Source organism: Beta vulgaris, chromosome 3 (assembly GCF_026745355.1).
Source record: "Beta vulgaris subsp. vulgaris cultivar EL10 chromosome 3, EL10.2, whole genome shotgun sequence".
Classification (NCBI taxonomy): Eukaryota; Viridiplantae; Streptophyta; class Magnoliopsida; order Caryophyllales; family Amaranthaceae; genus Beta; species Beta vulgaris.
In genome coordinates, this window is record NC_079204.1 from 22,666,747 (window position 1) to 22,692,637 (window position 25,891).

A 25,891-nucleotide genomic window follows, 5' to 3' on the forward strand; every position below is an offset into this window, starting at 1 on the left:
TATCTCTATTTTGGAAATTCATCTGAGCAGTTCTAGAGAATCTCATCATTTTATTGTATTTTTTGGAGTATTTATGCCTCAATATTTATCTATCTTCCATAAATCCCAATTTCAAATAACTTTGAGAAGTAGGATCCCCTTGGTTATATGATGATGATTGATGAATCGACACCAATTTTTGTAGCATCTAATATTTTTGTGATTTTCATTTGCTTTTCCGGTCTCCTGAAAATATAGTTAATCGTTCAAACTTCACTTATGAATTTGGAGAATGTGATTGACTGATTGTGAAAGAGTGTAAAATTATATAGATCCAATAGGTGGAATAAAGTACTGTTAAAATAGAATAAACATTTCCAAAAAAAAAAGGTTAAAGCAAAAGTACGAAGATTTTTTAAAACGGAATTGAATAAAAAATGTTTAGAGAATGGAAGGAATAACAATCAAAATTTTAAAATACTTTTATATTATATTTTGGTGAAATTTAATTATGATCAAAATTTACAAGGATCTAAGTGATGGAAAATTTATTAAGTGACAGAATAGGTAACAACAAGGTGTTGGAGAATTATTAATTTTTTTTGTTTATTAGAATTGATGGGAGCACCCTCGTTGTGGTGTATGTGTTTCTAATTCAAATTTTCAGAACTGAATATAAATTACAATTTGTTGCATTGGATTTCTCTGAGCACACCTGAATCATCAATCATATGGCTTTCTTTAATGTTCAAACTAATTTGTAGAATAATTAAATTAGAGTGAAAAAAATACATCTTTGGTTGAGCCACTGCCATGATAAATGGAAAAGCATCAGTCAAAAATGGATTTGATGAGGATAATAGGTGTATTTCATGACAGAAATTTCTTGATAGTATACTGCAATGGTGGTGCGCCAACGGTCTGCTGCGTGAGTATTGGAGCATCTGGGTGAAGAATGGCAAACGGCAAACCTACTACAACACGTAGAGCTGCAAAATGGGTTCCTCCTGTAGCACACAACCTGAAAATTAACTTCGATGTGGTTGCAGCCTGTGGGTGTTGATTCTGACAGGGTTGATCTAGGTGTAGTAGCCGAGGATACTGATGGAAAGGTTAACTTGGCTGCAGCAGGTTGTGATCGAAGGGGAAGCACAGGTGATAGTCTAAGCATGCAAGGAAAGAGTAGACGTTGCAGGAAGCTTGTGATAGATGATGTGCTAGCCTTAATGCCTTCTTAGAATTCTACTGTTATAGATACTGCAATGAGGTTGAACAACGGCTTACTAGAATTGATGAAGCAAATACATTAAGTTATTGCATTCAAGGATGTGTTATGGCCATACAAGGAGCCAGAGACAACAACAGAGACTGAATGGGGAGATACTATTCCTATGAGATTACAAGTTACAAAAATAGAGTATGACCAAAATCTAATCGTGTACCAGCCCAAGACCAAATCTAATCATCACCATAAGCTCGAAAATTATAACGCTCTTGGTAAAAGTCATTGAACCACAGATCAGCCTCAAACCACTTAGGGTATCGCACAAGGTCACCTGCCTTGAAACTCATATAGTGTTTGCTCCCTTCTGGAACAACTCGAACCTCTCCTTCTTCAATGTAAACCAGTTGATCCACATGCCAATCCCAAGGCAATTTGCATTTCCCAGTCTTCCACATCGACCATCTTGAAACACCAAGCTCTTTTAATCGTTCCGAAGATACTTTTCTTTCCACTCTAATGTTATAAAGTTCTTCCAAAGGTTTTTCTATCCTCATTGCCTTTATACAAGAAGCTCTGCGAAGAGTATGATCTGACCTTACTGATTCTGTGTTTTTGGTTCGGATGATTGAGTTGTGAGAAATCGGTGAGAACATAACGTAGGCCATTACTGCATACAGTTTCTGGCTTCTTTTCACTTGATCTTCTGCAGAAGAATTTTGTAAAATCAATTGAATATTAGAGCTCGTAACCATAAACTACTCAGTTAACAGTTAAAACCTGAGAAACTCCTAATTTATATCCTTCTATAAATAAATAAAAAACATTTTACCTTACTGCTTGAGCTAAAGAGGCCATTCGAAAAGCAGCATACACAAAAAGTGACCTCTATAAGATATTTAGTGAGACGGTCTTACTTAGACCATCTCATTCGAGAATTTCCACATCTTTACCATATTAAATTTGGTCTTTTCTTCGGAATTCGTAACTAAACAGTATAATCTCTAGAAATATAATGGCAATTAAATGTTACACATAATTTCATAAGTCTCCAGTAATTTCAAGCCAAACAAGTGAACAACCATCTAACCTTCGTAGTTGAGCTTAAAGGGCCACTTGAAAAGTAGCCGTAAACAAAAAGTGACCTCTCTCTCTCTCTCTCTCTCTCTCTATATATATATATATATATATATATATATATATATACGGTGGTGGAGGCAAGAGCGAATCCAGGATCCAAGGTCAGGGTAGCATAATTTTGCGATACTATCTACTACGCTCCAAGTAAAATTAATGAAGCTAAAACATGCAATAATTAACATACATGATGCAAAATTTTCAATCATTATCAACTTTCAACATTGCTATCTACTATGCATCACCTCTAAGACGTAATTTGAAGTTGCAATATTGGAACTGCAAAAAAACAGGTATTTCATGGAAGCCACTTATGGGAGCCACGACCTTGCTAAATTTACATCCAAGATTTAAAACAGAATTTGTATCAGATCCAATAATTATCTTATATCACCCCTTGATGGTAAGATAAACTACCAGCAAAACATCAAAGAAGTCGAAACTACAAAAGCAGTCCACTAATACAGCAGGTACTAAACAACACTGAACATTAGCCATTACAGCTTGAAGTCTATATCTTTTAATTTAAGCAAAACATCATTTTACAATCTGAACAAAATTCAACAACTTTACATCATAACATATCATAGCCTCAAGTCCTTAACCACCTCTCACGGCTGTAAAGTCAAGGCTATATATATTATTCATGAATCCAACCCAATTCCTAACACCTAAAACCCATGTGTAGATTAAGAAGAAACGAAAAAAAAGTTTTGTAGACTAAAAAGAAGAAGGAGAGAGTATAAGCCAAGGCATCAAAAGTTCAAAAGTACAAGTAATAGAAACTAGTAAGCATATTACAGCGAAATCAAACTGAAAAGTTTAATCATTATTCCACTCTGTTCAATCCAGGCCCGTGGGCCCGGGGATGATTTCCAGCCACAACACTTGAAAATTTAATCTGATGAAATTAAACAAGAACAAGTGAAAACAAATATGCGCATCTACAAATTGTAACATATATTTTCTTATCATTTACTTCCATGAAACAAACAAACATGAATTAACAAGTTATACCAGAAATTCATTCGAATTATAAGTTTATAACATGTAAATTATCACTAAAAACATGAGATAACATATATGAGAAAGAAAAAATAAGTTGAATTCATGAAACAAACAGCATAAAACCAATCGCATGAATAATCAGATGAAGTAGATCTCAAAAATCGCAATTCCACACCAAAATCTGCAACAAAACAAGTAGATTCATCTAAGGAACAAAACAAGAACCTGGAACGAACTTCTGCAATTCGAGCTTTGCGTATGACTTATGAGAGGTTCTAAAGGAATTCAATTTGCGTATGAGTTGAGCACCGGCACCGTCACTGTGAGCGTCTTTTGGAGTGTTACTCGCATACAGCTCAGGCCGAAGACAGGGAAAGTTTAGAAGAGATGAGGAGACCTATTATATAAGCTAAGGAATGATCTTGTAAGATTACTTTTCTAATTATAAAATGCTAATTATAAAAATATTTAGGTGTAATAACTAAAATATTTTCCAAAATAACATGCTTAAAAAGAGATATTTTTGATTGAAAACTAAACTAATCTAAGGGTATATTTTTTTCGGCATAAAACAACCGAACTGAACCGAACTAAGCTGAGCTGAGCTGAGATGAACTGAATTGAATGAAATTGAATTGAATTAAACTGAATTGAATTAAATTGAATGTAATAAATATATAAATAATATTTAAACAACAATAATAAGAATATTAAATAATAATTATAATGATAAGTAAGGATAATGAATAATAATAATACTATTTTGAATATTTTTAAATGATAGTTATGAATAAATAATATTAATAATCATACATTAATAATAATAATAATAATAATATTTAATGATAATAATGATAATTAATAATAATTATTTTACATTATTTGTATTAATATATTAATACTTGATGATGATTATATAATAACATAATATATAAGAAGTAAATTAATATTACTATTTTGATTATTAGATTTAATAATATAATAATATTTATTAATAAAAATAATAATTTGGTCGGACCGCGCAAAATTGCATCATAAACCGTTTTAACGCGATTTGATCGATTGATGGGCTAAAAACGTGGGTTTATTTGTTCTTTTGACCTAAACCATGTTCCTTCTAATAATAATAGTAATAATAATGAGTAAAACTATAATAAAAAAATAATATGTATAAATAATAATACTAATAATACTTAATAATAATGATATAAAAATAAATAATAATAATAATAATAATAATAATAATAATAATAATAATAATAATAAGAGTAATTAGTAAAATAAATTAGACCAACATAATAATAATATTTAACAAAATGATTATAAAAGAATGGAGTTGAACTGAACTGAACTGAACTGAGCTGAACTGAATCAAGCTGAACTGAACTGAACTGAACTGAGCTGAACTGAATCAAGCTGAACTGAACTGAACTGAACTGAGCTGAACTGAACTGAATTGAGCTGAGCTGAACTGAACTGAATTGAATTAAATTGAATTAAATTGAATTGAATTAAATTGAATGTAATAAATATATAAATAATATTTAAATAATAATAATAGGAATATTAAATAATAATTATAATGATAAGTAAGAATGATGAATAATAATAATAGTAATAGTATTTTGGATATTTTTAAATGATGTTATGAATAAATAATATTAATAATCATAAATTATTAATAATAATAATAATTAATGATAATAATGATAATTAATAATAATTATTTTACATTATTTGTATTAATATATTAATACTTGATGATGATTATATAATAACAATAATATATAAGAAGTAAATTAATATTACTATTTTAATAATTATATTTAATAATATAATTATATTTAATAATATAATAATATTTAGTAATAAAAATAATGATTTGATCGGACAGCGCAAAATTGCATCATAAACCGTTTTGAAGCGATTTGATCGATTTATGGGCTAAAAAACGTGGGTTTATTTGTGCTTTTGACCTAAACCATGTTCCTTCTAATAATAATAATAATAATAATGAGTAAAGCTATAATAAACAAAATAATATATATAAATAATAATAATATAATAATAATAATACTTAATAATAATGATATAAAAATAAATAATAATAATAATAATAATAAGAGTAATTAGTAAAATAAAGTAGACCAACATAATGATAATATTTAACAAAATGGTTATAAAAGAATGGAGCTGAACTGAACTGAACTGAGCTGAACTGAAGATAAGATGGGAAGAACAGGCCCTAACTAAAGCAATTTCAAACAATTAAAAAGTAAGAACTTATACATTAACATAAACGTGCATATTATCATATAAATAGGATTATTACTTCTAGCCTGTTCTCTCCATCTTATTTTCAATTCAGTTACAATCAGTTGGATTCGTGCTCCGCTTGGTAGGGTGTATAATATTTCCATGAAACTTAGTTTCCTTTTCCTCTCATTTTCCGTTGTTTGGTATGCTAAGAGGTGTAAAACAAGCTTTCTATCAAAGTAGCTATAGGTGGAAATTATTTTCCTTTAATAAAGAAGGAAAACACATTTTCTCCCTTCTTCTTAGCAACCTTTTACTCTCCTCTTATCCATCCTCTTCCTCCCCCTTCTATGTTTCTCATTTCCATAAGTTTTTTTGGATAAACGAATGGCCCGTGACCCAATTCCCCTCCTTATCCATAATGGCCTTGATTTCATTTTTTTGCTCTTCTTCCTTTGACACACTTGTAGAAAAAAGACGACGTTTTGTCTCCTAATTCATCCCACTTTGATTTTGTTCTTTGCTTCCAATATACCATCTTTTCTTCTACATCCTTTGATGTTTCCTCCCTGATTGTTTGATCTTGGCCAGCTTGGTTAGTGGAGATAATGCTTTTATGTTGTTCCATTAGCCTTTCATTCACCTCTTTCCAGTATATTCTCTTATTCAATTTGTAAGTCAAACACCAACTTCTAATTCTCCTAAGTGCTGACTAGATTTTCCTTTGAAGCTCATAAGCTGAGGATCCTCTATATGAATTTCCCCATTCTTGTTTGATGATGTTGGTCACCTCTACGTGGTTTAGACTCCAAGCGTCTAACCGGTAAGGTCTTCTCTTTCTCTTCGTATGATTATCTTGCAAGTGGAGAATTATTGGACTATGATATGATATAAGAATGGGAAGATTCCAGATTTCAGCGTTAGGATATAAGTCTCTCCATTGTGAATTGCTAAATGCTTTGTCTATTCGCTCGTAAATGGCTTCTTGATTCTTTCTGTTGTTAGTCCATATAAATTGGTCCCTTGGTATGGTAGCTCGATCAGATTGTTGTCTAGTTTCCAGGCTATGAAGGTGTTGGCTCCTCTTAAGTTTCTAGTCATAACTCTCAAATTGATTGAAGTCCCCTAGAAGGACCCATCTACCTATGTTGCTTTTCATGATGTTGGTTAGACCGTCCCAAATTGGTTGCCTTTGTGTGCAATAAGGCGAACTATAGACAAATGCTATATAGTAGTCATTACCAGCTAAATCTGTAGTCTTACAGCATATATAATTAGCATCTACTAGCAGAATTGAAATCACTACCTTCTGGGTCCAACAGAGAAAGAGACCTCCTCTGCTGTCCTCAGAGATAATCCCCGTACACCCATGAAACCCAAGTCTACTGAAAATCGCCTCTAGCTTAGAGACTTGACTTTTGGTTTCAGAAAGAAAAATAAAATCTAAGCTGTAAGAGATAGCCATATTAGATAAAAACCCTAAGGTTGCTGGGCTTGGGTTTTTCAGCCCCCTGCAGTTCCAGCTAAGAAGACTCATCCTTTCACTTGAGGTTGTTGGTCAGCCGCACCATTATTTTCCTTCTTCAATTTGTTCTTTCCTGGGGTTCTGGAATGCTCGATCTTCCTAGTACTTGAGCTTTCTTCTCCTGATCCTCTCTGGTTCGAAATTTCCTCGTCGCTTAGTCCATACTTTAGTATTCCCTTCCCTTTTGTCTTTTTTTTTTTTGTCTTTTCAGCCTCTTGGTTATAGTAGCGCCAGAGTGACTTAAGTCCTCGTTAGGGGGAAGGTTGAGGTCAAAAGTGTTGTGGGCACTGATTCTGATAGCTTCTCTTTCGAATTGTCTCAGATGTTAAGATAGGAATCGTGTTGACCTCCAAGCCCTCTTTCTTCTCTGCTTCTTGACCTTGATAGGAGAGATTTTTAGATCTTTCTCTAAAGGGGTGGCTTCTGTTGTTGATAGATGAAGATTTAGATCCATGAAATCAATGGCGAAGTCCCACTCCTCTAGTGGGAATTCTGAGAGAGCCGAGTTGAAAGAGCTTTGAGAATTGGGGGTATTTGGTGGAGCTTGTGAAATGTGTGGGAGTCTGTGGAGGAAGTCGGGGACACAATGATTTTATTTTAGGGTTTTATAGTTGTTGCTGTGGGCTTTGGTAGTCTGAACTTGAAGAGGTTACTTTTTTTGGTTCTCTTGCCCTAGAGAGGCCTGCTTTAGTATTTTACCCAATTCGTCCTAGTCAGAAAATGATAGATGTAACACCCCCAAATTTCTCTCTTTTGGAAAACTTATTTTAATATAAAACTCCTTGAGAAACTTGAGAGTATTACTGCCACGTGATAACGTTAAAGGCTTTAATACTGACTACTAACTGAACTTGAAACTAATGCAGCGGAAATAACTGAACTAACTTCTCTTTATTAATATAAACTTTATTGTACAACTATATAACAATGGAAATAAAGAAAATAAAATATCAACTCCTTGACTAATTATGATTCATCACTAGCTCCCCCATATGAAGTATGCATCAACCTGTAAAATCTGCTCACCAAAAGGGTCATCACAGGGACAAAGCCATAAAACAAAACAAAACGCGTGTCAGTAAAAATACTGAGTACATGTATATGCGGAATATTAAACACTTTATTTAAATAAACTTTTGAAATATTTAATTTCAAAAAAACCTTTCTTGAATACTTGATAATACTTATATAATATAAAGTATATAACCTTGATAAAAATCCTTTTTCCTTGCCTAAGTACCTTGCCTAAAGTGTGCACACCCCCCAAGTTTAGTATTCCTTACTGAGTCTATTACGAGGGGAACTACCTTGTCCACATGACTTATCAAAAAGTACACGGGTAAATAAAAATAGCTACCGTTCTTGCTAATAAATAACAAGTCGTGGCCTCTTTATAAATTGTGATCATAAAAGATCATATAACTAATAAAAAAATCCTTCTGAAATAATCCTCCTTTAAAAAGAATAATAATTCTTATATAAAACTTTAGCCATATAAAGACATAAATAAAATAACTTGCTTAAGGGTTAACCTTTAAAAAATAATAATAGTTCAAAAACACTCCTTTTTAAAATATCTAAACATGAATCAAAAGATCAAACTCCTTCTAAAATATTTGAATATAAATTCAAAGATCAAACTTTATAAATATATTATACGAAAGACATAATTCAAAGTTCATAAATAAAATTCATAAACATTCAAACATGTTCATATAAAACAGATGCAGTTCATAATAAAACTCATAAAAACATGTATTTCAATCCAAAATATTTTCGTAAAAACATGATACTACACTTGCAAAACAATTATTAAAGATCTACAAATACACGCACCTTGAATAATAATAACTACTATGGAGAAGAGAAAAGGTAGGCTAAGAGGGAGAGAGAGTTTAAACTTGAGAAAAGAGATTTATTTCTCAAATTTGGTGTGAAAAATATGATGGGTGGAGACCCCTACTTATACTAGTTGGAAAAGTAGAATCGGAATAGGATTAGGAAACTAAAAGATAGATTTATGAAAAAAGTTAAACTAATCTAACTAAGATATAGCTAATATTTACGCTTATCCAACTAAGAGTAGGAAAAGATATAAATTATCCCATAATACATAATTATCTAAGATAAAATAACTAAAAGATAAGCAAAAGGAAGAAAATAATAAAAACTTCATCAACTTCACGCATAACTCCTTACGAAATTCTTTTTTTTTTTTTTTTTTCTTTTTCTTTTTATAAATCTTTTTGCAAACCTTTTTCCTTTTTTTTTCTTCTTTTCTTTTCTAAACCTTTTTAGATTTCTCTAAAACATTTTTAAAATTTTGTTACCAAAGTACTTGGGTTTTAAAACTAGTAAACTTAGACCCAATATTTATTTGGGCTATAATTTATTTATAAATACTCAAAATATTTTGTAAAAGTCTTTTTAATAAATCATAAGCCTTTTTAGTAAATAAAACCTTTCTAAAAACTAAAACTTTTCTAAAAATATAAATATTAACTTACTAAAAAAATACGGAGTATTACAATAGACTTGTGGGCCTGGCCTTTCGTTTCTGAGAAGTTGAAAGTGGGCCTGATGGGCTTGAATTTTCTTCAAGAGGGGCTATGTGACAGTTGGGCTCAGTGAGGAGATTTTGTGGCATGTTTTTGTTATTATCAATTGTAGGCCAGAAATCTTGAATCTTAGGGCCCCCAGGCATATGGATATCTAGCCCTTGGTCATTTAGGCTCTGAATTCCCGAATTTCCTTGCAGATTTATGAGAAGTAGCGGGTCGAATTTGTTATGGCAGGGAACAAGTGTTGGGTTTGAGGGGGAGTTAGGAGGGTTTTTAAAAAAAGATTCGTCATCTTCCATGGAAACATCCATAAAGGAGGGAACATTGAAAATGTTGTTCTCAAGGTACGTGAGGAAACCAAATGGGATAAAGGGGTCATTGAATGGGTCAGTGGGGATGAAAATTCTGTTGTGCTCCGTTATCTGCACGTGGTTGAAGAGAGTTGCGAGATTGACTTCCTCATATGGAGGGAAAAAGGAGATATGGCGGTCCTGAGTGTTTGTTTCCGAAGCAAGTAAAGTGGATGATGGTTGGACTTTGCTATGAAAAGCCATATTTGTTGTTTTGTTTCTTTTTGGTATTCTTGGGAGGGATGAAATGATTCCTTTGAGGGAAGATAGGTATAAATAGAGCCGAGTGAGAGTGTGAAGTGGTACCGATGTGAGAGAATTTTCAGTAGAACTGCTTCTCCTTAAGATAGATCTTAGTAAATAAACTCTTAGAGTACTATATATGAAGTACGTAGGAGTGCTTTTGGATAGAGTGTTATAAGAGTTTACCATTTTACCCTTTGCTTGTGAGAGATGGGTATAATGGTAATCTCTTATAAGCGCTGACATAGCAGCCAAAGCATTAAACTTACCCGTGGTTTTCTTCTTTGCTCTGGTGGTTGAATTCGTCTTTGGTCATTACTCCTTCATCGCTTTTCCTCTTCGTTCTAGCTTCCATTAAGTGGCAATTAATCACGTTTCCGATGTGACTAATTTAGTCTTGGGTAGTTGATTGCGTTACATCAAAAGCCCCTTGCATTGAATACTTGTAGATTTCCTTCCGCGGTGGTTGATGCGATTAATCTTCCTTCTGCCTTTTATTTTTTCCTTGTTCCAAGTGTTGTTCTTGATTCTGGTGTCGTTTGTTGTTTTTTGTTTTTTGTTTTGGTTTTGAGATGATTTTGGTTGAAACAATCCCAATTTCCTTTTGTGATTTTTGCATGCATGACTCCGTGTCCCCTCTTTCCCTATACTCTGGTTTTGATTTCTCTCATTGGACCGTAGTTTGTCATTTTGCGACGTGTGCCAGTCTTCTGGCGGTCCATCTGAATTTGAAGAATCACTCGAGTCTATGTTGCTTTCATCTTCTTCATCCTCTGGGAGAGTTTGTTTTGAAAGGCTATCTCTGGCGTTATCTCTTTCCCATGAATGTTCTACCAGGTTTACCCTGGTGGTTCTGTTTCTTTCCACCCTCTTGAGCCCTATGAGTTTATTTGTGAACAAGGTATGAAGTTTTGTGAGATAATTGGACCTTCTATTCCTTGGCCTATATCCTCCATTACCATTTCGAAGTGTCTTTGGGCTACTGCTATGGGTAATTTGCATCGTGAGTGTCGATGTCCTATTCTATCACATTTGTTACAGAACACAAATATTACTTCATACCTAAAATCTACCCATTCCCTAGGTCCTTCTTGAAAACTTAGATAGAATCCTGGAACTAATGGGTTATTGATAGGTATTACTACTTTGGCTCGAATGAAATCTTTGAATCCTTCACTCGTGGGGTCATTATCAAAGTGCATGACTGTACCTATTCTATCCAGTGCTCTTCTAGCTACTTGAGTTTTATTGTAAAGAAGTGGGAGGCCTTCCACTTTCACCAAAATTGGGATCTTTAGGAAAGAATGAGCTCTAAATGAGAAGTAGGGGGAGCATTTTGTGAACAAGAAAAGGGCTCCTTGAAAATTTTGCAGATCCTATCTCAATAAGATTAGCCCTATCCCGTGCGTCTGAGCATAGTAAGTAGAAGAGTTTACCAACTTTCCTAACCTGACTTTCATCGTGGGTTGTCCAGTTTTGCTCGATCCAGCCCTTGATTTGGTTAACTGTGAAGTTCCTCAAATCTTTAACTTTTCCTAGCACTGTGTTGTAGAGGATGTAGTCTTGTTGAGTTACATCGTTTTCTTCAGTTTCAATTTGAATCTTCATTCTCCTTAGACTTCCTTCTTCTTGTTCTTCATTGAGATGGAGGTTGATATTTTGGGTGTTTTCCATTTTGATGAGGAGAGGTAGAATGGTGTGGTTAATTCTTGAAGAAAAAGGGAGATTGAATTTGATTAGTGTTTTTGGTGGTCTGGTTTGGATGGGGGATAACACTCTCTTTTCTAGTGAGAGATGGTCTCTTCTAGAGAGAGAAATAGTGGGGTTCTTAGTAATCCTTCTAGATATGCTCTCTACTAGAAGGTAAAGATAAAATATGAACTAAAACGATGAAATTTCAATGGTACCTTTTTTAATCCACTAGGTGTTGACCACTGCTTGAACCAGGTGAAGATGAGGTGGTTGTGGTCCAAAAAAAACACTCCCAAATTTATATGAGAGGTATCGTGATATGGGGTTGGTGGTGCAATTAAGGCACCCATATAAAAATTAAGAAAATTATTATTTTAAAAGATCTTAATTAATTACTTTGACTGAAGAGGACAAGGTCTGTAATAAAGACATGGGAATAATGTAGGTGAGTAAAGCTTTGGAGAAATGGAAAGAATGACAACTTGTAAGGGAGGTTTAGGGTTAGAAAAGTGGGTTTAAAAGCCAAAAGACCAGAGCAAGTGTGATGGGTGGAGATAGAAATTTTCATGCGTTTAACCTTGGAAAACAATGTCTTACGCATGCAATTTGGAAAGGAGGTTTTAGGGTTAGAAAAGTGATGGTTAGCAGATTACCAAAAGGTTTTTTGTGAGAGAAATTCTCAAGTTAGAAAGAGAAAAGATGATGTTAGTTTTGATCAGTTTATAACAATGGATATTTTTAGGGACAGAAATGAGGGGTGGCCTACCTGGGCCATGGCCCATGCCATGATCCATAACATGTTATAATTAATGATTGAAAGATTAACACATATAACTCTTATGGAGAAAGTAGTTGGAGTGCTAGAAACTAAAACCCAAGGGAACTTATTTTAATATAAAGAAAAGTAACACATTGATTATGTTCGACCAACCACATATGAAAATCCTGTATCCGTCACTAAATACATTGATATTCAACTTAATCTTCTTCTGTTGCTAGCCTGTAACATTTGTATGAAACTTTTTTTCTAATGAAAACTCCTAGAGAATAGGCTACCGAATGACTTGAAGTGACAACGAGTTAGATCTAAACCAAATCCAAATTCAAATCCCAATATTTATAGATGGATTCAGAGTCGATGAGGATCTCAATTAGATCTTTAAAAGTTATATCTGAATCTTGATCTAATAGTACTTGAACATTTTCACTAAAATATAACTTCCTTATCACACATTACGCTTTACAAATTTGTATTTGGACATGACCTACTATTATTTTAATCTATCTACTTTTCAAGCACGATCAACTTTTGAGCTAGTTTTACCTCCAATACGAAAACATTAATTTATTTTGGTGTTAGAGAGCATCTAAGCACACTGATCTCTATTATATAAGGAAAGGGGGGAGAAAGATGGTGCCCTCATTTGAAAGTACTAAATTACCCTTAATGATTTAACGACATGAAAAAAATTACAAAAGAAAATAATTTAAGAATTATTTCTCATTTGAACTTGCCATTCAAAACAAGTTAAAAATGGTAATGTCAAATATTTCAATCAGAAAATTAAATGGACAAAATATCTTGACCTTTTCTTTATATAAGAGAATATGATATACAAGACATCTACCTGAAAAGTCTAAAACAATCATTACCTTTGATATTCTTTAATTCAATCACAAAAAATTAATATTAAAAATCACTCACAACTTTTATTAGTTTTTTATTGGCAAATTAATATATCTAAATTAAATTAATCTTTGACATTTTAAGTGTAATCATAGTTATAGTATGAATGGAGTATATATAATAATCTTGCCAAATGCATCCCTTTAAAGTGGTCACTTTGTTAATTACACCCCTTCCATTTCAATATCTTCAATTGTAGCCTCAAATAAAGCAAACACTTTTAAGTTGCAGCCTAAAAGGCGCGAAGATAAGTTGGGTTTAAGCTGCAACTTAAAAGTGTTTGGTTTATTTGAGGTTGTAATTTGAAGAGATTGCAATCAAAGGACTACAATTAAAAAATTGGCCACTTTGAAGGGTTGTATTTGGCAAAAAAAAATATAATAAAATAACAAGTTTTAAAATTAACGCACGCATCGCGGGCATATAAGACTAGTGCAAAAAAATTCGATCACAGGTATTGATTAATGATTACCACCAATGAAGCATGGGTACAGTGGTTGAGTGCCGTATCCCGTACCCGGTACGGGTACGATCCGGGGACGGTACGGATACGGGGGGATTCGTACCCAATCCGTACCTGAGAAGCTGGTACGAGTGCTTCTTATGGGAACGAATCCGCTTCAAAGTGGGCTAGAACAAAACGTACCCATATGACTTTCATGAAATTTCAGAGTAAAAAAACTTTAAAAAACTTGAGATCAGATCTTAATGACATTTTGACGGAAAAGAAAAAATTTGAACCCAGAATTATTTAGATGAAGAAGAAGAGAGGATGAAGAAAAAAAAAATTGAAGAAGAAGAAAGTGGAGGAAGAAGACGACGAAAGTAGAGGAAGGGGGTAAAAAGAAAACCACTGGCAGGCTGGCAGCAATCAATTACCCCTCCCTTTGAGCCTACTTTACAGCTGTTATTTTTTTGTTTTTAAAATCCCCTCCCTTCTTTGTTTTTTAAATTAAAACATGGGTTGGGTACTTTTTTTTGTTTTTTAAATCTCCTTTCCTTCTTTACATTTGTCATTTCTCTGGTAGAAGATTACTATTTCTACAGTTTTCTCTCTATCTTTATTAAAGTGCTATCATTTTCTTTACTAAGTTTGTACTCCGTACTTCTTTTTTTCATTTTATATTATTATATTATTATTAAATAACAATACTAACCATAAAAACAAACAAACAACCATAACGACATATATTATTTTTGTTTAAAAAATATTTTTTTGCCGAATCCAATCCGTACCCGTTTTTAGAAATTTTGATTTTGCCGTTTTCCGTCCCCGTACCCGTCCCCGTACCCGTTCCCGTATCCGTATCGGTGCTACCTAGATTACCACCCCATAAGAATTTACCAACCGAGTTAGATGACATTCACACATGAACATTAATGAGAGTCGTGAGACTACTATAACTGTCATCAAAGTAGCATAAAACTTAACATTATGAAGTAAAGTTCACTTACATTGAAAAAGGAAACTTAGGGTCAGATCTGGATCTCTAACAAGATCCATCATATTCTTAATCCATATTCAACCTATGTCTGGTAGATGCATTATCCAAAGATTCAAATATTATTAAATGGATTTGGATCCTCAAATCTGTCGCATGTTGCAAGATTATTGCGATTGAAGATAATGATCATCTTTGGAGTTGATGCACGCTATTGCTTTCCAAGGATAGCTTGTTGTAGGTGTTGCTAGAAGTTCGGTCAGCTTGTGGAGGTGTTACTTGTTTCAACTATTCTTTTTCTTTAGTTTTCGTTTTCTTTAGGTTTCTTTAGGTTTCATAGACACGTGGTTCTCATAGTGATTGATGGTGTTCCGATGTGGAATATATGTCGTTGGAGTTAACCGGTATCCTTCAACTTAGTATGCCGATTTGATGTCCTACAAGACAAAATACATAAACTAACCTAGGGGGTTGATCCGAGGAACGCCCTCCGATGCCTAAGTCAGTAAAGGGTGATGACCATTATATCTCAAGTAGAGTATATTACAATATGTGAACGTACCTTATGACCCAGATCATGAGGTATTTATAGGAGCCGACAGTGTCTCAAGCAAGGTTGGATACTGCTCCTATTGGTTGAATACAATTCTATTGTTTTTCAGCACATATCCTTAGGCCAATAGACACGTGGAATAAGTAATGGATCATACCTAGTCTCATTTGAAGATGGCCCAAGTGGAGAACACCGTCAAGGCATCCATATAGAGCTGGCATGATATCAATGCCGGTATCAGGGATTGACTCATTCTAAGTCAATGTCTTCTGCATGTATGAGTTGATCATGACGGTCGATAGCTGTTCAGTGAAATCGGTATGGAATTTATTGCCCCCATACGAGAGGTTTTAGATGTCTTTTTGAAGGCTTATTTTAAGGATTTGAAGAAACTGAATTGAATTGGCTATCTCTGTTACTTCAACAAGGTTACTCTAAACTATGTTTTGTGCAAGAATATTGTTGTGAGTGAGATCATTTGTTTTTCAGCACTATACATGTTTTCATGATTTGTATTCCATCAATAATAAAAAGTTGGATGAAGAGATACTAAAGGTTGTTTAAACTTCAATCATGTTGTTTGTTGATATTACTTGTAAAGATATTGTTGTCTTCAGAGACATTATGTCTTTGATATTGATTTCCTTCATATAAAATGGTTCGTAAACATAACAGATGTAAAGTGGCTAAACTTAAGGCTGATTATGACGTTTTTTAGTGTCAATAAAAAAATCACTAAAGTTACTCATGATGTTTGATGATGAGATGCTTATGTTGATGTTTCTTCCCTTTAAGAGATTTAACTATATTTAAACGTCAGAAGTTAATTCATAATAATTAACCGAGATTTTTCATTCAAAAATGCTCAAAACTCATCTTAAATTCAAGTGTAAAAATTACGAATTCAATCGAGGATTTCAGTATTCTCTTTAACACTCAAAGTTCCACATGATAATTTTTTCTTATATGGGCAATAATCAATGAATATATACTTTCAAGCAGGACTTTAACTTTTCAAAAGGCGCATGGGAGGACAAGAAGTCGAGCGATTAAAACCTAGACTTCCTTCATTAAAGGAGAGAAAGAACGTGGCTTTAAAGACATCTTGCTTTCCAATGATTTCTTCATTTCTTGCTTACTTCACTCTGACCTAAAGTGAAAATGTAGGACCAAGTACAATCAGTCAACCAGATACCTGGCAAATGTACATCCTCTAGTCAATGAGGAAAGCAGACAGAATTTGCAGATATCTTAAATTAAATTTGACTTCTTCTCAAAGACATGCTACGCGGTTCCTTGAAGATGAAGCACAGTCTCACTCAACAGCCAAACATTAGTTGACTGGAATAATCTTTGTTTTGCGCCATGGAAAGAGGGAACTTTGGAGGAAAGAGAGAACCAATAAAAATAACAAACAAAATATATATGCCACAAGAAAAATACCAACTCTCCTGCCAATTTGCAAATTTAGTTTGATAATATCATTTCTATTCTTTCATACATGTAGACCAAACCGTACACGCGCCAAAAGAATCGAAATCGATTTCAAGTGTACCCAAACTCTCTTTTTTTCACATCCAAATCACAAACTCGGGAACAATTAAATTAAAAAAAAAAAAAAATCAGATGTATATGCTGATGAACGAAAGACTGCCGAGTATCAAGAAGCAAGAGAAACTGAGCAGTTGTAAAAATTTCTAAGACAATCAACACGATGAAATTTGACAGTGAGCCCTCTTTTAAGCTGCCTCTGTCGTTGGCGCTGGAGCTGGAGCTGGAGCTGGAGCTGGCGGCTTTAGTAATGGCTGGAGCGCTTTGACAACAATGCTCATGTTCGGCCTGAATTCACCTTCATATTGAACACAGAGAGCTGCCACAGCAGCCAGCTGCACATGTAGGGATCCAGATCAAGTTAGCAAATCAATGTGAAATTTTTTTTTTTTATGACATTGATTCTCAACAAACGTAGAGCAATGAGACGGAAGGGCAGAGAAAGAACCTTAGCAACTCCTTTTGCAGGGTAATCCTTCAATCTTGGGTCAACACACTGCTTAACTTTGTCTTCACTCAACCTGGGAGTAGCCTGAGAACAGAAATACACACACATGATGAGGCAACAAGATGCTTGAACTCCCAAGAAGGAATAAGGAGAATTTTACTCTTATATACTCAGATGCTAAAGGAGAATTTTACTCTTATATATACTCAGATGCTAAAGAACCTGGAAGCTTACCCATGTTACAAGACTTTGCTGACCACGAGGCATAGTATGATCAACAGGTTTCCGGCCCGTGAGAAGTTCCAAAAGAACCACACCAAAACTGTACACGTCACTCTTTTGCGTCAACTGTCCAGTCATTGCATACCTGATATGATTACACAGATCAGTAAAGATTCACAAAATGGTCCGTGTCACAACTCACACGTAAGATAAATTTACGTACAATGTATTATGACCCACAAGGGTGCTGTTACAAGAAATAAAACTTTGCTGCTCATAACCAGAGGCCTTAAGAATTATAAGTATACAGAACGGGAGGAGGGAAGAGAGAAGTCAAAAAAGTTCCTCCAGTACTTTAGTACCGAAACGTGCCATACTTCTATGTCTCTTTATCCTTTTACAGGTTTTTTATCCCAGCAGTTTGAAAGACAATTGTTACCATTTGACACATCAAATTATATAATGTCATGCATCCAGCAGATTGCAAGTTGACCAAGACAATAGACATGAGCTGTAAATCAACTAAAAAAGCAAGTCGAACATGAACCAACTACCTAAAAATGCTTATAACCAATGAGCACGGTACAAACTAAGGAACAAAACATAAAAGATAGGTAAGAGATATAATTACTCTGGTGCATGATAGCCGAAGGTCCCCAAAACTCTAGTGGAATGAAGACGAGCAGCCATATCCGGAGCCTGATTTGAAAGGTTAAAATCTGCAATCTTGGCTCTGAAATCCTCAAACAAAAGGACATTACTAGATCTAACGTCTCTGTGAATGATACAAGGTTGAATCTTCTCATGGAGGTATTCCAATCCCCTTGCAGCATCAACAGCGATCCTTACTCGCTGCATCCAGTCAAGCACTGGACCAGGTTGGGCACCTTGCACACCTTTCCTCCCTGAAACAAGGATTCCATAACAGGTCACAAATACATCAATGATACCTTTCCATTACACAGTAGTTGATGTAATAACATTGTTTATACCATGCAAAATGTCATGCAACGATCCCATGGTAGCAAACTCGTAAGCTAACACCCGCATGTTTCCCTCCACACAGTAGCCTTGCAATTCCACAATGTTTTCATGTTTCAGCCTTGAGACTCTAGAAACCTAGGAAGACCAATGAGCACAACCCGTGGTTAGACTGAAAGCCTAGTACGTAATGTCAAAGATAAGGAATGGTAATTGCCTACAAGAAACCACACCTGAGTCAAAAATTCACTATTGGACTCTGGTTCTTGGGAGACATCAAGCTTTTTCACAGCCACTGCCTTCCCATTTTCCAGTGTAGCATAATACACTCTTCCATAGGAACCTTCGCCTATTAATGACTTGGATCCAAAGTTATCAGTTTTTTCCTTAAGTTCATCCAGAGACAAGGCGGATACTTCAATTGGTGGTGGTGCTGTCTTCTGCACATCTTCCTTTACAAGTGTTTGAGACTTTTGGCTCTTTAACGCTCCTAATCAACAATAAAAGCAGCAAGTAAGTTTCGAAACATCAACAAAGTAAACAGTTTACAAAGAAAAGTAATTGTTACAAGTAATATTCAAACTGAAATCATCGAGCAATGCAAACTTCAAGATAACATATACTTTTGACATAAGATTGAAGATAATGAGAATATCATACTTTTTATAGGTTGCCCATTTTTATCAGCAAAATCCTTTATTTAAAAAATGTGCATTCTAAGTGAGAGAACGAATGAAATAGACCGGAGAACTATTCTAATGTTGACTATCCACACATCTGATGCCATATATAACAATAAAATATGCCTTTTACCACGGATAATGTGTTTTAAAACACATAGCGTACATAGTCCATCTAAAAATGGTCCTCTTATCACCATTGAATACATTAAAGTATCTTGGCTCATTCAATTTTTAATTCACAAATGCAGCTTAGCTATATTGACCCTACAGATTAAGCAACCGGCACTCAAGTAAGTCGTGAAGACCTCCCACAATAAATAAATATTAATTGCAATTCTGACAACAAGGATCCACCAATAATCAGACCGGCAATCTCATAAGAAATAGCTCTGATAGTAAACAGAAAGCTGACTTGAAGATCCCTCATATCAGATATTGGCATTTAGTCTAGCCATCTCACTTTTCATGCTTAGATGGTTAACTGAGTAGAGCAGTTGACCAGCAACCAGTTGGCATGGTGATCCTCTACTTGACCAATTTCTATAGCTGTCCATTACATACAGTAGATTGATTTGATCCAGACCCCAGGACAAGCACAGAAAGCATCCAGGCAAGTTCTTATACCACTCTACACTCTGATAGTGCTGTTTCACATTAGCAATTTAAACCCACAACTGCAAGCCATGAAGAATTACATTTACTATTACATAGCTAATGATCAATTACATGGGCTAATCATCACAGGGGCATTGTTTACTATACCGAGAGAACAATATAATTGATTCATAACACAATTCTACACTGGAACTAAATTCCAAAAGGTAGTATATAGCATTAAACTGAAACACATCCCCATAACACACATTAATATGATAAATCCACCCCAAACATACGGGCTAGTTAGTACCTCACAAAATGCATTTATTAAGAGGTCACAATATCTAAACCAATAACAAATCAGATGAACTTGATGACAGTCAATTTTTCCAACATGATCTGCAATTCAGTAAACTCCTCCCAAAGAGCATACACATAAAAGCCCTTCATACATCGAGCTTGCAATTGAGGATGAGTTCCCATGTAAGCTTGAGCTACTAATTATGTAAGTAAAATTAACAGACAACTCAAGACCCAAGTTCAACTACAGCAAGGTGAACATGTAGAAGCATACAAAAGCGTTCACCACCAACCCCCTCCCCGCCCCCCCAACCCCCAACACACAAAACACCCAAAACAAAACCAAAGGAAGCATTACCAACTCAAATTTCCTTAATAGAAGGCATTGATGCGAAAACCAACAATTAAACATTTTACAACAAGAACAACAAATAAGAATCAAGCAAACAGATAAAAAAATAAAGCTTCTAAATATCGCGGTCAGTATATTTCATTGAGCCAGAAAGATGCAACATACTTTCTGTATTTGGGCTTTTAAGGGGCTCCTCATTTGATGGGTAAGACTCTTCTACTTGGCAAGTACAACACAGCCACTTCCGCATTCTCGATGTTGGCTTTCTCAAATGCAGATCGTCTTTTGTGTTTCGTCCCAAACGTACAAAGTGGCCAGGAGGCGGTGCATGTGCCTAACAATCACCCAGCCAAGATTAACAGCGATTCATGTTATTCTAAAATTATTCATAAGAGAACACCATATATCTTAATGTGTCCCAAACAAACAAAACAACACTAAAAACAAAAGGTATACTTGACTATTCAAAACAAAAATGTGTACATGAATTTAACACAAAAACAAACAAAACCCCATTATAATAATATCTTTTCTGAGTTGTGTTTTGTGGCATTTAGCAGAACCTACCAAATATTCATAATTCAGTCATATTAAATTAAATAATTTACAACTTGTAATCCAACAAGAATATACAAAATACAATTTCCTTGACTTCTCAATCATAACACTGGTTTTTTACAATTCAAAGACAAATACATGATCAATTACCAAAATAGCTCCAGCAAATAAATCAAACATTGTATTCCAATCATCAAATACATGAATGCAAACATGAAAAAAAATCAAACACCCAAGAATCAAATACAATTAAATTTGAAAACCCATAAATAAAATCAAAAAAAAAGAAGAGGGGATCCACTGATCCTCACCACTAAACCACGCCGGTGAAAGTTGTCGCCCATGAAGAACAAAATTCCCAAACTCCAAAAAATTAAAACACTTTAAAAAAAAATCAAAAAAAAGAAATTTCACCTTTTTAATAGGTCGAAAGCAAATAAGAGAAACCTGCAAAAATGAATCACAGGAAAAAGGGGGAATTCTGAAACAGAAAAACCCAGAAATAATTTTGCTTTATAAACCTAAAAAAAGGGGGAAATTTTAAGAAATTAAATAAGAAAGAGTCAAAATAAAAGAGCACCCCCCAGAAAAAAATAAAAAGAAGAATAAATGAATTTAAGAAGAAAAGCGGTAGATCGAGAGCGAAATTGCAGGGAGAAGTGACAATGAAAAATGAGTTGTATGATCGAAAAACAAACACTACTTTTAAGAGATAAAGGGCGTATGCATACCTGGTCAGTCTGGCCAAGAGAGGAGAGAGAAAATGAGAGCAATTTCAAATTGGGGTTTTTTTTTGGGGGGGCTGAGGTGGGATGGAGGAGAGAGACAGATGTGCAAAAACAAAAAAACAGAGGGAACTTTAATTAGAAGCGAAATAATTAAGGAGATGGACGTACCAAAAAGAAGGAATTGGTGATGGAAATGTGTAATTGGGGCCTGGGGGAAGTATTATAAATCTCTCTTGAGTTGCTTTTTTGTAGTCCGATGGATTACTCCAACGTATAAGGATATAGGACGGTGGGTGGGAACCGTGTGGAGTCGTTTGAGGAATCTTTCGTGCTTATTCAAATGCTGCCGCTTAAGAAATTAACTACTATATAATAAGAGAACGTATTGTGTCGGACTCGTCCGACCATAATTTTTGGTCGGACGACTTTCAGGTGGTTCCAATTTTTTTTCAGTTAGTTTTAATTTTTTTTCAGGTAGTCTTCATTTTTTTCAGGTAATCTTCATTTTTTTTCAGGTAGTCTTCATTTTGTTTCAGTTAGTCTTTTTTTTTTCAGTTAGTCTTTTTTTTTTTTCAGTTGGTTTTTGTGCTTCAGTTAGACTTACTTAGGTTTCAGTTGGTCTTTATTCTTTTTCAGGTAGTCTTCATTTTTCTTCAGGTAGTCTTCATTTTGTTTCAGTTAGTCCAACTGAAACAAAACAAAGTCCAACTGAAACAAAACAAAGTCCAACTGAAAGAAAACAAAGTCCAACTGAAAAGAAAACAAAACACTGACCTCTGTTTTCTCTCACTTTCTCCTTCTTCTTCATTCCTCTTAGCTGATACTCCATACTCATGTTCAGAACACCACCAGTCCACCACCATGTCGCCTCCAAGAACAGCATTAGAAATCGTCAAAAATGGGAGAGGTTACTTAAATCCATGATAATTAATGCCATGTCTGTGAAAAGTTTTTTAAGGAGAGGAATGATTGGCGGCAAAGTGAAGAAGCTGACCAGAACATTTGGGACAGTCTTCTACATGTTTGGGCACCATGTAATACATTAAGCAACTCTTGCAACCTGCCACTACTAAAGCTCTCTTTTCGATTGCTCGAACATGAAGATGATTGATCAGTTGATGAATCTTCGCTATTATGCAGTCACTCTCTTATTCTTCGTCTCCATCATCATAGGGATTTCTGGTTTCAATAGACTGAGACTTGGGCTTCTTCATCGATGGAGAGAAGGAAGAGGAGGTGAGGTTAGTATGGGCACAGGTGGAAGAGGTCCGACGGAAAGTATTGGATCAGACGGTCTGACCCAATACTTTCACATATAATAAATAAGTAGGTGTAAATTTTTTAATAAGAATAATACAAAATTTTAACCATTCTCTCGCAATAATACAAACTTTTGATTATTATGTAATAATACAAATTTTACATCAACATTTTTCAGTAGGACAATACCGATTGTTAACTTGTTTTAGGAGGTAAACAAGCTGACGTGACACTCTCTAGGACATGTGTTGCTTTTTTATTGGTTCATTTTTTAAATTTTTATTAAAATTTGAAAAACAAAACAAGGAATATTTTCTTTCTCCCTCACCCACCCACCCCCTAAGCCTGCCCAACTTTCCCTCAACCAATCTTTTGGTGGTGGGGTGGTGGCGGAATGTCGGTTGGGTGGTGGCAGCGTCTTCTTCGACTTTGGTAGAGGAGTTCGGTTCGAGGGGAGGTTCAAGTCTGGGAAGGTGGTTTTCTAGTGGGGGAGGGTGGGGTTGGAGGTGGGAGGAGTAGGGTTCGGGTGGGGGAGAGGGTAGGGTTTCAGATTTTCAGTTGGTTGGCTTTGGGGGAGGAGGAAGAGATTTTGGAGTTTATATTTTTTTTACCTGTTTTACAAGTTAACAGTCAACTTGACCTATTCAAGGAATTTTGATGTAAAGTTTGTATTATTACATAATAACCAAAGGTTTGTATTATTGTGAGAGAACAACCAAAAGTTTGTATTATTCTTGTCAAAAAAATCCAAAAATTTAAGTAAGCTAAAATAAATAGTCGTGTTTGGTAAGAGTTCAAATAAAATTTAAGCTTAAAAATTGATTGAAATTGAGTTGCTATCAGATATAGCATCTCAAATTAAGGTGCTGGAATTTTCAAACACCGTATCAATTCAACTCCTTTCAACTACCTTATCAGTTTCAACTTTATTTGAGCTTATATTTCCAAATATAGCTAGCCTTAGTCGTTTGTGTTAACAGTACATCCTGTTTCATAATACTTGGTGTTTGTTACACAAAGAAAGCAAGGACTCCACTTTTTGAATAAAAACCATTTATTAAGGAAAAAGTATAAGTCTTTTAAGAGTATTTTGGAGAGTTTAGAGTTAAAAGAAGTCTATTTATAGTATGTATCAACTATTGCGACATTTTCATTCCATAACTCATGGGTTAAAGTTGAAAATATAATTATGCGTATTGTTCATCTTAAAAATATATATTTTTGTAGGTTGTATAGATATATGATTGATGGATCATAATTTTGTATCATATTTCAATCTTTCTCCAATTATATGAAATTGTGATATGACATGCTTAAGTGGTGTATAGAAATAAGGATGCTTAAAATGAGAATGGTGAGAAGGAATTTTGACCACGTAAATTAAATCCAACGAATGTGATAGATCAACAAAACATGATAATTGTATGTGCATATTATTTGAACTAAAGGTGCATAATTTTTACTGATAGGTGCATCTATTCTGAATTCAATTTGCATGTGTTTTTTTTTTTACTTGAATATGCTTAACGTTATGATTGAATGTGCATAAATATTTGAAAGAAATATGTGTAATAACTGAACTGAATGTGCATAAGATGATTTAAAAGAAAAAATTCCACTTTGTTGGAGTACGGTACTTGAATATGCAAAAAAAAAAAAATTGAACTAAATGTGCATAATATTTGAATAAAATGTGCATAAGATTATTGAAAACCAAACATTCCATTTTGCTAAAGCGGTCGAAGTTCGAGGAGAGAGAATTAGGCCCCCGTTCTTTTAGACTGCTTGAAATTGAATTAAATTGAACTAAATTGATAATAATAATAATAATAATAATAGTAATAATAATAATAACAATAACAATAACAATAATAATAATAACAACAATAATAATAATAACAATGATAACAACAACAATAATAATACTAATAATATTATAATAATAATGATATAAAAATAATTATAATAGTAATATTAATAAAAAATAATTTAAATATCAAGCTGAACTGAAGTGAACTGAAATGAGATAAACTGAATTGAACTATACTGAAATGAGAAAAATCGAATTGAACTGAAAATAAGTCCAAAAGAACATGATCTTAGAATCTCTTTGATGCCTTGTTTGGTTGAGCTTTTCGAAAGCCTGGAAATAGATTGATTCAGTAATCTAAATTTTTTTCTCATGTTTGGTTTAGCTAGTTTACCAAGGTATGTCGTTTTATATTTCTTTACTCTACACTAAGTCGTTGTCTTATATTATATATGAATTTTATTGTAATGATCATGTAGCGCATTTTAGACCGTTTTGTAACACAAGCATGGTCCGACTTTCGGACATTTATGTTGGCCGAAAATCTCCTATCCAAGGGGATTAATTTTCAGAATTTTGAAGGATTATAACCCCCTTATTGTCCAATTTTATTGCTCTTCAATTAGGAGTATTCATAAAAAAATCGAAACTAAAAAATCATACGAAAATACCGAAAAATTAGTTAAAATCGGTGGTAATCGTACCAGTAAAAAACTGAACCGATAAAATTAACGATCAAATGGTAC

At 34.1% G+C, this 25,891-nt stretch overlaps 2 protein-coding genes across 7 annotated transcripts; both read right to left on the reverse strand.

Moving 5' to 3' along the window:
- Positions 1-1,247: 1,247 nt before the first annotated feature.
- LOC104907987 (uncharacterized) lies at positions 1,248-3,757 on the reverse strand. 3 transcript variants are annotated; one of them, XM_048641291.2, is made up of 2 exons: positions 3,583-3,757; positions 1,248-1,907 (listed from the first exon to the last, which is right to left on the reverse strand). In XM_048641291.2, exon 2 carries the CDS (start codon positions 1,867-1,869, stop codon positions 1,438-1,440), a length of 432 nt encoding a protein of 143 aa, XP_048497248.1. In that variant the 5' UTR covers positions 1,870-1,907; positions 3,583-3,757; the 3' UTR covers positions 1,248-1,437. The 3 variants fall into 3 exon arrangements, with proteins under 3 accessions (XP_048497248.1, XP_048497246.1, XP_057249650.1); XM_048641289.2 differs by having other exon boundaries at positions 3,572-3,753; XM_057393667.1 differs by lacking the exon at positions 3,583-3,757 and adding an exon at positions 3,140-3,513.
- Positions 3,758-17,057: 13,300 nt separating this feature from the next.
- LOC104907986 (PTI1-like tyrosine-protein kinase 1) lies at positions 17,058-22,361 on the reverse strand. 4 transcript variants are annotated; one of them, XM_010697020.4, is made up of 8 exons: positions 22,244-22,361; positions 20,955-21,123; positions 19,091-19,347; positions 18,869-18,995; positions 18,508-18,781; positions 17,889-18,021; positions 17,655-17,738; positions 17,058-17,541 (listed from the first exon to the last, which is right to left on the reverse strand). In XM_010697020.4, exons 2-8 carry the CDS (start codon positions 21,037-21,039, stop codon positions 17,395-17,397), a joined length of 1,107 nt encoding a protein of 368 aa, XP_010695322.1. In that variant the 5' UTR covers positions 21,040-21,123; positions 22,244-22,361; the 3' UTR covers positions 17,058-17,394. The 4 variants fall into 4 exon arrangements, with proteins under 4 accessions (XP_010695322.1, XP_010695321.1, XP_048497249.1 ...); XM_010697019.4 differs by lacking the exon at positions 22,244-22,361 and adding an exon at positions 22,079-22,237; XM_048641292.2 differs by lacking the exon at positions 22,244-22,361 and adding an exon at positions 21,762-22,002.
- Between the last annotated feature and the right edge of the window lie 3,530 nt (positions 22,362-25,891).

Bases quoted from the DNA above. Each gene is read 5' to 3' on its own strand.
- LOC104907987 (XM_048641291.2), bottom strand. From the start codon at position 1,869: ATGGCCTACGTTATGTTCTCACCGATTTCTCACAACTCAATCATCCGA.
- LOC104907986 (XM_010697018.4), bottom strand. From the start codon at position 21,691: ATGGGCGACAACTTTCACCGGCGTGGTTTAGTG. The intron at 21,124-21,658 runs GTGAGGATCAGT...GGTGATTGTTAG, and splicing joins TTCACCGGCGTGGTTTAGTG to GCACATGCACCGCCTCCTGG. The intron at 18,022-18,507 runs GTAATTATATCT...TAATCATATCAG, and splicing joins TTCGGCTATCATGCACCAGA to GTATGCAATGACTGGACAGT.